Source organism: Phasianus colchicus, chromosome 6, assembly GCF_987193195.1.
Source record: "Phasianus colchicus chromosome 6, bPhaCol1.hap1.1, whole genome shotgun sequence".
In the NCBI taxonomy this organism is placed as follows: Eukaryota; Metazoa; Chordata; class Aves; order Galliformes; family Phasianidae; genus Phasianus; species Phasianus colchicus.
In genome coordinates, this window is record NC_143441.1 from 40,498,100 (window position 1) to 40,511,877 (window position 13,778).

The 13,778-nt window shown below is 33.6% G+C and overlaps 1 protein-coding gene across 4 annotated transcripts in view; it reads right to left on the reverse strand.

The window, feature by feature from the left end:
- Positions 1-263: 263 nt before the first annotated feature.
- CUL2 (cullin 2) overlaps positions 264-13,778 on the reverse strand; it is a 43,679-nt gene continuing 30,164 nt past the window's right edge. For all 4 annotated transcript variants that reach the window (XM_090143092.1, XM_031616019.2, XM_031616022.2 and 1 more), the window contains 10 exons: positions 11,560-11,619; positions 11,064-11,192; positions 10,888-10,974; positions 10,187-10,339; positions 9,721-9,798; positions 8,732-8,798; positions 7,770-7,972; positions 4,795-4,896; positions 3,968-4,084; positions 264-866 (listed from right to left, as the gene is read on the reverse strand). In XM_090143092.1, coding sequence (XP_089999218.1) covers positions 735-866; positions 3,968-4,084; positions 4,795-4,896; positions 7,770-7,972; positions 8,732-8,798; positions 9,721-9,798; positions 10,187-10,339; positions 10,888-10,974; positions 11,064-11,192; positions 11,560-11,619 — 1,128 coding nt within the window. In that variant the 3' untranslated portion in view covers positions 264-734. The remainder of the gene's footprint in view (positions 867-3,967; positions 4,085-4,794; positions 4,897-7,769; positions 7,973-8,731; positions 8,799-9,720; positions 9,799-10,186; positions 10,340-10,887; positions 10,975-11,063; positions 11,193-11,559; positions 11,620-13,778) is intronic.

A 13,778-nucleotide genomic window follows, 5' to 3' on the forward strand; every position in this document is an offset into this window, starting at 1 on the left:
TAGGCCTTCAGGCAGTAAAAATGTAAGAAGTTAGCCTGACCTCAAGAAAACATGCTGTGCACTTAACTATAGGCCATTTTTTTTTTTTTACACTCATATCAAACATAACATACTTCACTCATTTTTACATAAATGATTTCTTATGACAGATATACTTTGAAGGTTATTCAACACCTGAGCACACATTATTTTTACTCTTCCCAGCCTGAATATTTAAAGACATTAATGTTATATTCATTTCTGGAAGGACGAGAGACACATCATATAACTTTATTTTTTTTATTTGACAAGCAGCAGTATCATGTTCATCTTTTTTTTCTTTTTAATGTAGATACAATTATTAGGTTATCTGTCATATTACAATATTTAGGTTTTCTTTTTTTTTTTTTTTTTTAACTTTGTCTTAAGATACATTAAAAAACATCAACTGCAAACGTGAAAGGGGAGAAAAAAAAAAAAAAAGCATGGTACCCAACCAGATTTCCACATCTCAGCAATACTTCACTCATTCTTTTAGTAAAGTTTTAAGAAATGTCATAATGACATGAGCTTGAAATATCTATAGGCATTTTCATTGACGCTCATGACATGGCACTGGTGATGTTGTAAACAGCAGAAAAACAGGGGCTGCCAAGTGACCAATTATGGAGGCACAGGCCTGCCTCTTCCCACAGGAACACACCAAACAGTGACAGCAATGATCTCCTTACAATCATACCTGCAGGATAGCAACATCATGCTACATAACTGTATTCATCTGCAGAGGCCTGGCTTCGCTCTATGTACTGTTTGTCTATCAGAACTTCAATACACTTCTTAATCATGCTGATACTTGGATTAAACCTAGCTCTTGATTGGCTAATTACCTGCAAAAGAAAGATATATTTTATGTGTTATATTTATTTACAACAGTTACTAACGCTACCAAGAAAAAAAAAGGCAAAATTGAGTTTACTTTTAAATACAGAATTAAATAAAGCAGACAGTTAATTTACAGTAGTCAAAGCATTGCTGTACATTAGTGTCAGAACACTTTGACTGTTTAACTCATTGGTTCAGTTTGACTGCATATTAACAGACCTAAAAATGTGTTTATTTTAGTTTTTGTAATCGTTCATACAACTATAAATGATTAAATTTCACTTGATTTTATTTTTCAAAACTACTTCTAAAGTTGAACCCAATTTTCCTTATTATCACTTTTGTTATCATAAACATATAGAGAAGACACTTTCACTTAATAAAATTCTGTAAGCCCTGTGTTTTCTTTATATCATCATAGTCACTGTTAAAGATATGTAAGCTGGTAAGTAGCAAATTCCCCAAAACTGTGACTGGAATGTTGTAGTAAGAGCTTATTCATTTTCGAATAATGCAACCTATCCTACTCAACTAGACAGCTGCATTTGGAAAATATAATTTTCAAGGATCTTGAGCATTTTGAGGACCTTAAGTATTTTCTTGGACACCTCAACCTAAGTGAAATGCACAGTGCTGCAGTTTGTTGGAATTAAAGTTAACAATCAGAGCTGCAAGCTCTTATTTTTTCAGAGTTTTTCAGTCCCATCTCTACCAGAAATATAATGTCACCCTTGTATCACAGGAAAAAACCCCAAACATTAATGAGGCAAGAAAATATTAACTATTCATAGTAGACAGACTTCCATTCAAAAGACTCATTCTTACCCCTGAGGAAGTCAGACTAGAAATTCTAAGGGAATTTGTTATTAATAAGTACATAAACACTATGGTAAATGTAACAAGAAGTGAGTGTGTATATTACTAAAACGTCACAGAAGAATGTGTTAAAAAATAGAAAGGCTCTTGATAGTTAATAAAAACTTAACACAAGGCTAGCTGGAAAAATAAGGAGCTGAACAGTCAAATTATGCATACTTTAAGTGTTCAATAGAAGTTTCTACAAAGCTCTAATGAGAAAGTTGAGCATGTTCAACCCAGAACCACTTGGCAATCTACACCATAAAGCAAAAGAAGTTACTGAGCTCAATGGAGATGTAACTAATTAAAATTTTCACCTAACATGAGATTTTCATTTTTATATTTACAACCTGGTAATAGTTTCAGAAGTGCCCAAGAGTCCATCAATATCTCAGCCTGTACAATAGAAACTTAACAAATTTTGTAGAATCTGGCTCATGCCCCACTAACAGTTCGGCTGAAGTAGACAAAAGAAGACTGGCACTGACTAGTTCAGGTAGCTAAAAAATGTGGAAACTAACTTTAAGGGATCTTTGTACAGCTTCAACTTAATGCTTGATATTGCACAGTTGCTTATTTAAATCTATGTTGACTCTCCATGCTACACAGCAATGTAGATAATAATTATTTAGAAGTCTAACCATCAGTTTTAAACATTCTAATTAACCCAGAATTTAAGTAATATTCAAAACTGAGAACTACGGATTAGATGAGTATGATTTTCAGGTGTCATAAATTTATTTAAAAGCTAAGGTAAAAAATATACTTCAGGTTGATGCAACTGGTAATAGATAAATGGAGCGTCAACTTTATTCTCAAATGTTTTTTAAGCTGACTAGCAGTCAAAATATCCTTTCTTACTGAAAAACTTGAAAAAGCTCCTCATGTTAATAGACTGTCGTGTTCTGCAAGAGTACTAAATGAGCAAAATGCATCTGAGGCATGTCAGATAGTGCCTCCTCAGTCAGTCAAAGAGGAAAAACAACATACAGGAGTTTTTGTTTCTAAGCTGTCAAGGTATGTAACCTCTTCCATCATTTAAATTGGTTTTAAGTCTCTTGAGTATTTTCTAAGAAGTTGAGAATACAGGGGAAAATGTATTTTTGAAGATAAAACAGGGCTTACCTACCATTTTCTAGCTTTAAGAGAAAAATCTTAAGAGTATTTCATCATAACTGCATGAATTTAAGTAACAGAAGATCAAATAACCAAAGATTTTGAGAAGTAGTCAGGACCTATGCTGCCTCATCTTTTAGATGCTCAAAATCAGATATCTGAAAGCAAGCTTTCTTTTAGAGCATCTGCGTACGAGCTCTCCTTCAAAATCCAAAATCTTTCAGATGTTTCACATTTCACCAGTCAGTATGGACTTATGAGCTCTCTTCAGCTGCTTCTTTTGCTTAGGAAATTAAAATTAATTGATAGGTGTGGTAACTATTTCCTTCATCACCACAACACAGAAAGCATACAGATCTTAAAACAACCGAATGCCTCTCCACCTCCATGCTCAAAATGGTCCAATAAAGCAGCAAACCCTCTCCCACCAATCTGCTCTGAGGCTATTCAGCAAAGCTCAAGAGATGCAAGAAGGCCTTGGAAGGCTGAGAAAACCAAAACTAGGAACTGGTTGATATGAGCAAAGCTTAGGTAAGAACAAGAAATGCAAATTAGGCAGGCAACTACTACAGATGGAAAAGTGGGAGAGAAATGAAAGACCTTTTTCCCAGCCAGTTCATGCCAGTTCACATATCATTAATCTAGAATATAAAAAAAATCTAGACAACTCTAGTACTTGAGGTAAAATGGAGATTAAGAGCATGTCTACATACTCAGATAACTTCTGAAATGTAAGCTATGAATTAGAACAAAATCCAAAATTAAAATTAGAGTGCAAAATTGGCTAAGTTCTTTTGTGGAAATTTCACATCTAAATTATCCATACTCAGACGTCTTCAACTGAACCTACAGTTCTGGCATATATAGGAAACAACATCTGCAGACACAGAGGCAGCCAACAGGAAAGAACAAGCACAGAGATGCTTAATATTTTAGTGCTAAGACACATTCATAGGACTGAGTGATCACAGGTAAGTACTATGTTTCAAATAGACTTTCACTAGTGAATTTCACCGAAGTACTAGTATTGACATGGGAATTTTGCAGTTGGATGTTTTACCTATCTATCCTGAATATTTTCATCAAATCACAAAGATTTTCATGAAATCTTAGGAAGAGGATTTTATCTTACCTCCTGAATAAGAGCATTATGTCGCAACACTTTACGTGCTTTCATGATACGGACTATAGCAGCTTGAAGATACATTTTTCTATCTTCATCTACAGCACTTCTGGTCTGCTCCATCTCCTGCAATATAGGAAGAAAAGTAATGCTTTAAATATAGTAAGATTAATTAATATATCATAAAAGTATCTTGAATCTAAACTTCTTACTTTATTAGAAGTGGTTAATTAACACACACAACAATCTAGATAAAGGTCAATTTCATTTAATGTGCTTCTGTAAATCAAAGATACCAGATTTCATGCATATCAGCAGGTAGGTAAGAAGATGATATCCAAAGCAGTGCCTTTGCTAGGGAGAAAAGCAGGCAAAATTTACAATAAGGTATTGAGTTTAGCAGCATGTATAACTCTTGTACAGAAGACTGTGCCTTAGGAGATACAGAAGGAACCTGGATTATCAGCACTGGAGCTGATTGTAGTTGAGGGGAAACAAAACCATAGGAAAACAGTTTGATTGGTTCTGCTGTTTCTGAAATAAGTTGCCAACGACAACCAACAAAAGTCTCATTATATAAGGCAGGTTAAATGCCAATTCCGTTTCCTACAGGAAAAATAGCTCTTGTTCATCTTTTTCTTATTATTCCCTATCCTACCCTTGTTACCTATATTTTAAGTACAAAAAAATTATAGCACATAAGCTGCAAATTTAAACAATATCTTTACAATGATGTAAATCCTGTATCTGCTTACACCAAACTAATATAATCAATTCAGTTTTAGAAAATTAAGCTTCCTAAGCTATTCAGCTTACAAACATCAAAGAACACTTACCTGTGGTGTGTCTTTCTGCATCGATGTAGTAATTTTAAATTTTGTTCGTTTACTGCTGAAGTTCATATTTAATGAAAATGTAGACTCTGCCTCTACATCCTCCTGCAATAAAGAATCTTTTTTAAAAAGAATTTTTTTTAAAAAGAAAATAGAAATGGAGACAAAAAAGAATAAGCAGCAAGGACTTGCTGGGATAAGTTTTCTTAAGAAAATTCCATGTAGAAGCTTGCATACATAGAGTAATTTCAGCAAATTCGCAGTTAAAAATGTTAATGAGCCAATTGAACCAGGTCAGTTTAAGCTACAGTTCAACTAACATAGAAATGCAGCCTCTTTTATAAAACACCACAAAGAACTCTGACAAAGATGAGTATTGCTAGTAAGCCTCTATTATGAATAAAGCAGAATAGTTCCAGTTGGAAGTGACCTACAAAGCTTATTGAATCCAGCTGACAGACTACTTCAGGGGTGACAGACCAATAGTTAAAGGACATCATTAGGAGTATTATCCAAATGTCTCTTAAACACAGACAGGCACAGGGTACCAACCACCTCCCTAGGAGGCTTGTTCCAATGCCTACCACCACCTTGGTAAAGAAATCTTTCCTAATATCTAGTCTGAACCATAGGAAGAACCACTTTACTGATAAGCAATTAAACAGTTTCAGTTTCAATACCTGAACAGCTATTTTACCTGTTAATACTTCAACAATTTATCTTAATTGCAAACACTCTCCTTTTAAATACAATTTTATCCCTGCAAAGAAAGCAGGATTTGCATTTATTTATGGCAGAAGATCAAGAGAGCAAAGTGTCACTCATAAATATTACTAAAGTTGCCTTTAAGGAAAAAAAACCTCAACATTTTATTGTGTTATAGCAGGAACAGTTGATGGACTGCAACTACTACACTTCCACAACTACATATAATTTCTCATTTTTCTCCTCAGATGCATCTCCTTCCCCCAACCCCCACCCTCCAACACACACACACAGGCCAAAGTCCATTTCTTTCAATAAATGGGAACTGCTCCCAGCAGTCCCAACACCTTTAGATTCACCTACCAGGACAATGTGACAGATCTTTGCAATTTCCAAGCAAGGGTCTATACAAGTATTTCCAATCACTGGCAGAAGAAAGTTACTGGGCTTCTTAGACTTTGTCAAACTATGCTTGCCTCAAAGGCAAATGCTTTAAGAGACTTAATCAATATTTATATAAAAATATACCAAAATGAATATTTTTAATTGCATATTCTATATTCTTTATTAGAATACAATATTCAGACAACGTATAGAAAAATTAACATGAAAGGGCAAAGATCAAAAGCTTTAAAAATTTAAGCTGTCGTTCAATTTTAGCACTGTTGTGCTGCCATGGTTGAAATACAGACTAAGACAACTTATTTGTGTTGTGCATGAACTCAAAAAGAATGATTTTCATGAACCAATAAAGTTGTCAAAAGTTTCTTCCAAAAACAAACTGCAACATATAATACATTGAACTTTGCTGTGTAGCTCAGATGCAAGCAGAATATATATAATTCAATATAATTATAATTTATAATTTCAGTGCTTAAGCCACTGACTTTTTCAATACTTAAGCTGACAGACTATGTACAGATCAGCTCTCAAATTGCTGGATGGAACACAAAAGAAACAGAATAAGGAGAATGTTTGATTACAATGGCCCATAAGTTAAAGAACCAGAAATTGCTGTGGTAAACATTAAAAGGTGAAAGGGTTAGAAAGCTATACCATTCCATCTTCAATAACATATTCATAAGCAAACTAGTAAAACCATATACAACCGACATAAATAAATGTAAATCCTTTAAATAATGGGCAACTTTCTAAGACTATGAAAATTATCACTGTTTTCTGTAATAGCTCCCAGTGATATATTTCACCCATGGTTTAACAAACATCTTAGCAGCCACTGTTCCAACCTGAGCTCATTTCTAGATATTCGAAGCATGTCCTATGCTTCAGCCAAGCATCAGATCTTCCTTGTGATCTCACTTTCCATTTTCTAATACTTTCCTGGTCAAAAAAAAAGCAGCTGTCAGAGCAGCTTTGGATTTATTCTTGTAAGCCATGTGATCAGCTTATCAGTTTCTTCTGCTTGATACTGTCTAACTAACTCAGGCTTTCTGGGCTAGCTAGAAGTGCATGCTAAAGTTTGCATTGTATGCACAGGTACATCTACAGTACAAACAACAGTACATCTACATAACAAACTTCTGTGCCCTTTGCTGCATGGGAAAAGAAGGTAAATGATATATTACTCAAATAGTACTGGAACTGCATGAAACATGTGGAATGATAAGAATTTGGCAAAAAGCAGCAAAAACCCTCTCACATGAGCCCTCCTTGTTCTCTGACCTCCTACCTCCTTCTCCTGTAACGTGTCGGCAAGGAAGAATATGGCTGCTGTTACTTTCAGTCTCTTAATGCCACAGATTTATTTTAAGGATTACTTTACGACTCATTGCTATACCACTCAGGCTCCAGGAAACTATGATCCTACAACTTTTAAAGACAGGTATTTAAAGGGTGTTCTCCTCCAGCAGTAGCAAGTCAAAAGCCACACAGGTGAAATTCAACAGAAACAGTAAACAATTCTCACATTATTACCTTTGTAGCAGACTTTACTATTAGAGGCAGAAGGAATAAATAGAACTAAAGAATCACAGAATTGCAGGGGTTGGAAGGAACCTCATGAGATCATCCAGTCCCATCCCTCTGCTAAAGCAGGTTCCCTACAATAGGTCGCATAGATGGGCATCCAGAAAGGTCCCAACCTCACAAACACAGTTTAACTTCTTCCTTTTTCTTTATAAATACAGATTTACAATTGTTCACAAGATCAATAAGACAGTTCAAAACAAATTCTTCTGTATTAGAAAGACCTCAACAAACAGTAGAATCACAACACTGAGAACACAAAACATTTTCATATCACTACTGCATACCTTGTCTGAGTCATGGTTGATCATTTTAACATCGAGTAAGGATTTGATAGTTTTTGTCAGTTCCTTTTCATTCATTTGCGTACTGTCTTGAAGCTCCTTATAACTGACAGTTTCACTGTTGTTGAAGGCAAGCAACACTGCCATTTGGTATGTTGTGACCATGGCTACATAAGGTTTGCACAAATAATTCATTTTTACTTCACCTACAATGATATAAGTAGTATTTTGTAAACTGGCTGAATGCAATGAAATATCATCTGAAATGTAACTCACAGTTCCTACACACATGCAATTTCAGACATGCAATTCACACCTCCATATGGCATGGGAATACAAAAATTAATGTTTTAGTTTTACGTTTATAGGAGACAGTTTGCAAAAAATGAATTCTGATTAATAACAAATACTACAACAGTAGTGTTTTTAGGAAAAAAGAAGATGAACATTGTATAATTTATATAATAAAAAATTATATAATAAAAAATAATAAATACAGTGATAATAAAAATTTATATAATAAAAAAAGAAATTCCAAACAGCCTCAATGGTTTGCAATGTGCAGCCTTCACTTAGTAACAGCTTACACAGAATCACAGAATAGTGATTACAGGAAAGTTGTTCCAAGCAAAAATTTAAAAATAAAAAGATGTCTTAAAAAAAAAATCACAACATTGTTAGTTTCTTTAAAAGGCAATGAAGAATGTCCATTATACACGTATAAATTGAGTCTTCCCTGGATTTAATAAATCACAGATAACATAGACAAGTTTACAAAACAAACTTGGGGAATACTAAGCAGCAAATATTAATTACTTTACAACATAAACTACTTTATGATGCAAGAACAGTCAACTGACTTAAGATGCAGCTTAATGTTCCACTTCCAATGTCTATTATCATTTGAAAAGGACATCTAACAATTGTCAGTTGTATAGACTGTTTAGCAAAGCACTTATTTTTACCTGTACAAAGATAATGTAACCAAGTAAGCTTCCTTCCACTAAAATGCTGACTGTAGAATAATTCAAACTGCAAAATAAAATGTCCTTCAATTAATCACACAAACTTTTTTTTTAAACATCCTTCGAAAACTGCAAGCTTTTAGTTAACAGGTATTTCCACCAGTCAGCTACACAACTCTCAAGTTGAATCTCACCTTACATTCTTCTACATATATTTAGGGCATAATTTCAGAAAAGCAAGCTTGAAGGGAAGCATAACATTAGTCACTCTTCCAATTTGAGTTTCAGGCTGGTTAAAACTACACAAATGGCAAACATCTCTGGACAAAGATGTAACTAAGAGTTCTTGAATTTTTGCAGTCAAACTTGCAAAACTTTGAAACCTACCAAAATCATTTTCCACAAAGAAGCACATATTCATGACTTAGGAAATATATTTTCAAAGTTACACTGACAGCAAAAATTCATGAAATTTGAAGCATCCCCTACTTCGAATATTTTCAAAGTTAACTTTAAAGAAGTATGCATGAATACTGACTTCAAATGAAATATGGTCTGTATGAAACATGGCACAAGAAAGCTGTACCCACAATTTAATCTATTTAATAATACTTCCTTTAGACTATATATGATATTTAGATAAAATACAATTTTATCTAAAAATCAGGATCTTATCTAAAATGTTAGGAATTAGTTTTAAAGCTAAGTTCATCTGATTGTATTTACTAGTATCTTCCTCATTAATCGCAGAATTAAAAAGAGTTGTAAAAAATAAATAAAGGTTACAGAAATGCATACATAGAAAGTATGTCATTTGTGTGACGTTTCCAAATTTCATTTAACTGGAGAAAGAGTAGCCACGAATTACAAACAAAACGAAACAGTTCAGGCTTTTCTCTGTTAAAATGATCTTGGTGGGTTTTTTAGTGTGTATTTTTTGTGTTCTTTTACATTTCCACATGTTTACAAGAAGCCTCCTACTAACCTACCATCTGTACACTTTTTTCCAGTTCCTGAGGAATTGCAAATGTAGAAGAAGGAGCCTGAGTTAGAGGCCACGCACCTGCCTAAGGGAAAAAAAGAAAAGTATTAGAAAAGTATTAACATTTTCATACCATGTATACTTCAATAAAAAGTGTAACACTACTGAACAGATTTACAGTGCATACTGTCACTAGACAGTAACTTAAACAAGAAGTTTTACTGGTCCTTTTTTAATACTCACTAACATCCCCCAGTAAGATCTTAATTCAACTTAAAAACACTTGGTATTTTACATCAATACTGGTTAGTATGCTAACAAGTTAACTTTAAAAACAAACTATGAAAGCAAAATATTCCACACTGTTCACAAGGTGTCATACGAAAAGTATTTCTAGTTAGAAAAATATTTCACTTATCAAAACGTACAAATGAAATACGAATAACTCAACAGTAATAAACATACATTAGTACCTGTAGAACATATATCTGAAAACTAATTCCCAAATCTATAATTGTGTCCTGGTTTTTGATAAAGTTGTTGAATTTATTGTTGAGATCAGCACTAACACTCATGTCTGTATACATTCGATGAAGCTTGCTGGTAAATTCATAACCACAGGCTTGCTGTGAAAAAGAGATTGTTAACAAGTTTTATTGTGAAACAACGTTTATTATACAAATAATGCACACTCATACATTTACTACTCTAAAATGAAAATCTAGTTGGCAGAAGTGTTACAGTATTTAACAACAATTATATTTAACAACAATTATATTTAACTATAACATAATAAATAACAAGCACTACAGAAGAAAAATGTCAAACTTACCTTAATTCTACTTTCTATTCATTAATTTGTATAAACAACTTTATTTTTATAAAATTAAAAGATAAAGCTGGTTTATGATAGGTGCTTTTCCAACATAAATGAGGTATTTAAACACTTTATAAGCTGTCTCAAAATTTAAAAATAAAATGAAACACCTCAAACATATGAAGAAAACTTCACAACATATTTTTCATACACAATTTAGAAATTAAGTTCTCCTTTTGACTACTGGAAATGTAATCTACTGATTGCTAAGTTATCTGTGGCACCCTCTGCTGCTTGCTCCTAACATTACATACTTGTACACTTCTTTATTTTGCATTAGAACAGTGTTTACATTACCTTTAGTTTATTAATCATGGCTTCTTCAGAGTCCATAGACATAGATAAACCATGAATTAATCTTTTTGCCAACATTCTGGCATAGAACTGTGTGGAAAAAAAAACAGCTATAAGGATTTTTTAAAAGCATAACCATATTCTTCACATATTGTTTAATTTTCAATATCAAGAGTTACCTTTTGGAATACATCTTTGTCATCAATGTACTTGAAAACAGTAATGAAACTTGTAAGTTTGTCTTCTACTTCATTCTCTGTCATTCCTTTCGCTGACTTCTTCAATAAGTTGTCACAGTACTTGGCCAGCTCAAGTTAAAAAAAGAGAAAACAAACCCAAACCTACTTGTCAAGCTTGAGAAAACACATATGCCAACATACTCTTAAACTCTACATGAAAGTAATTCCATAGTTTTCTACGCAAGCTGTACTCATGTGTAGAAGATAGAAACTAGATCCACCACAAACTCTATGCAAATATTAACAGAACCACTTTTTTTTTTTGCATACCCCCAAAATGTGTATGTGTGTGTGGGTTAAGTAATCACCACTGAAATACTTACATGAGGATAATTTAGTAAGAGAAATGGATATACATGTGACTGTCCCTAATGCCAACTCATCTAACAGTTATAAAGAAGTATTACTACATTCTACAGTAATACTAATCACTTACCAACTCTGGTGCTTTGCAGATTGACTTGGGCTCCCTGTAGTTAACAACTGATGTCAAAGCCTAGATGTGAATATAGAGAAAGGAAAAAAAATAGAAATGACTTCAAACTTAATACAGTGCAATTTTTTAAAAAGCAAAAAATGTTCAGGTAAAGAACAGTCCCCAATTCCATAAAACTCAAATAGACAAAAGGGTGATAATAAAAGAAACAAGTGAATAGGTTTGGATTACTGCTGTGTGAGAATTCGTTGAATATTTTTAATTTGGGATTTAAATCAAAGCAGAGAAAGGAATAGAAGTTAATTACAAAAAGCAAGAGAGAGAGTTAGGTTTCAGTTACAAACTTAAACATAGAAGTATGAAGATACTGGTACACAACAAGACGTGTGGTTTAAAATAATGGATGAGAAAAAACTAAGGAATGTAGAAAAGAAACTGCAGCAGCAGCAGCACAGCAGTAGTGACTTACAAGAGAATTATAGCTTGATGTGAAAAACATATTTGGTGTGCCCGTAACAGTAAGAAAGGAAAACTATTTGGATTGTTAGATATTTGTTGGACTAAAGAAAAGAAAAAATATTGTTGAGAGCTATTACGTGGAAACTTGAAGCAATGTAGTAAAAAAACATGGCAGTTGAAGATAGGCTGAATATGAAGAAATAGAAAAGGAAAGAGAGAATAGTTTAGGATTGAAAATTGCATGACAAAGGTATAAGGATCATAAAGATTAGGTTAAAAGCTACCTATCATATTTTGACTAGTATTTTAAATTAATACTGGACCAAAAATATTTCATTATCATAGTTCATAGGAATTAGTTCCCTCTCTGGAAGGAATGTTTAATGTACTGGATTTTGAAACTAAAGATGCAAAACACAATTTACAGTAGTACAGAAAAACATTTCCTTAAATTTCCATACCATGTTATAAAAACCAAAGTCCAAATGAACCTATGCAGAAAATATTATTTCTATTATTACCACAAAGAAAAGCTAACAACTTTTCTGTACAAAGCCTCAACATTTCAGTATTTGACAAGGTCCCAAGAGTCCCTATGACATAAGAATGAATTATTTAATTACAAATACAAAAATCTGAAGCTCTCTTGTAATGATACTGGAGACAACATCAGCAATTTTCATACTGATTATGGAAAACTGGCAACAGATTAAAATCTTAAATATCTATTGTAATAAAGTAGAGTGAAGTAAAGAATTGAAGTACTTCAAGACAAAGTACATTGCCTATCTGCCAGCAAAAGTAGTCAATCTCATATTATTCCACCTTCCACCTTAATTTCTCAATATCACAGATACAGACAGTTACCAACTATTTGATTGTTCACATATGCATCACTATGTCTTCCCAAACTAACCGCAGCTGAAATTCATCTAAAGCTTTGAATAAGAATCTATGAATTCCTGCTACTGTAAAAAGAGTACCACAAAATAGTAATGAAATGTATGTATTTGGTAGCTTAAAATTATAGATAGGAAGTTAATAAGTTCACTCTCCATGAAAAGAATACAAAGCTATATCTGGAAGAGTGGAAAAATAGATGAATTAGATAATGTGTTCTTCTTCGAGAAGAAACCGCCCAATCTCACAAGAACCCAGGCATATTTTGCACAATGAAACTGTTACAGAAATTGTAACAATTAGTATCTTTAGTATCTTCATAGCTACGCATTCCACAAAGAAGTAACACGATCCTCTTTCCCTAATCATGCTTATTTAACTTCAACTGTAGTTGTCTCTTGGAAAAAGCTAGTTATTGTGATCAGCGACTGAAGTAATAACAGTTCCTACGTAATCTTCGTAGTTAGCTTGCACAGAGTGTCCAGAGAGACACAAAAATCATCCAAGGAGTGGAACATCTCTCCTATGAGGACAGGCTGAAAGAGCTGGGACAGTTCAGCCTGGAGAAGGCTGTGAGGTGACCTGATAGTGGACTTTCAGTATCTAAAGGGGAGCTACAGGAAAGAAGGGTACAATTTAGCAGGGTCTGTTGTGATAGAGCAAGGAGAAATGGTTTCAGGCTTAAAGAGGGTAGATTTCTGTTACATGTAAGGAAAAAGTCTTCTATAGTGAGGGTGGTGAGGCACTGGAAAAGGTTGTCCAGAGATGCAGTGGCTGCCCTGTCCTGGTGACATTCAAGGTCAGGGTGGACCAACCCTGAGTAACTTATCGAGCTGTGAATGTCCCCATTCATTGCAGGG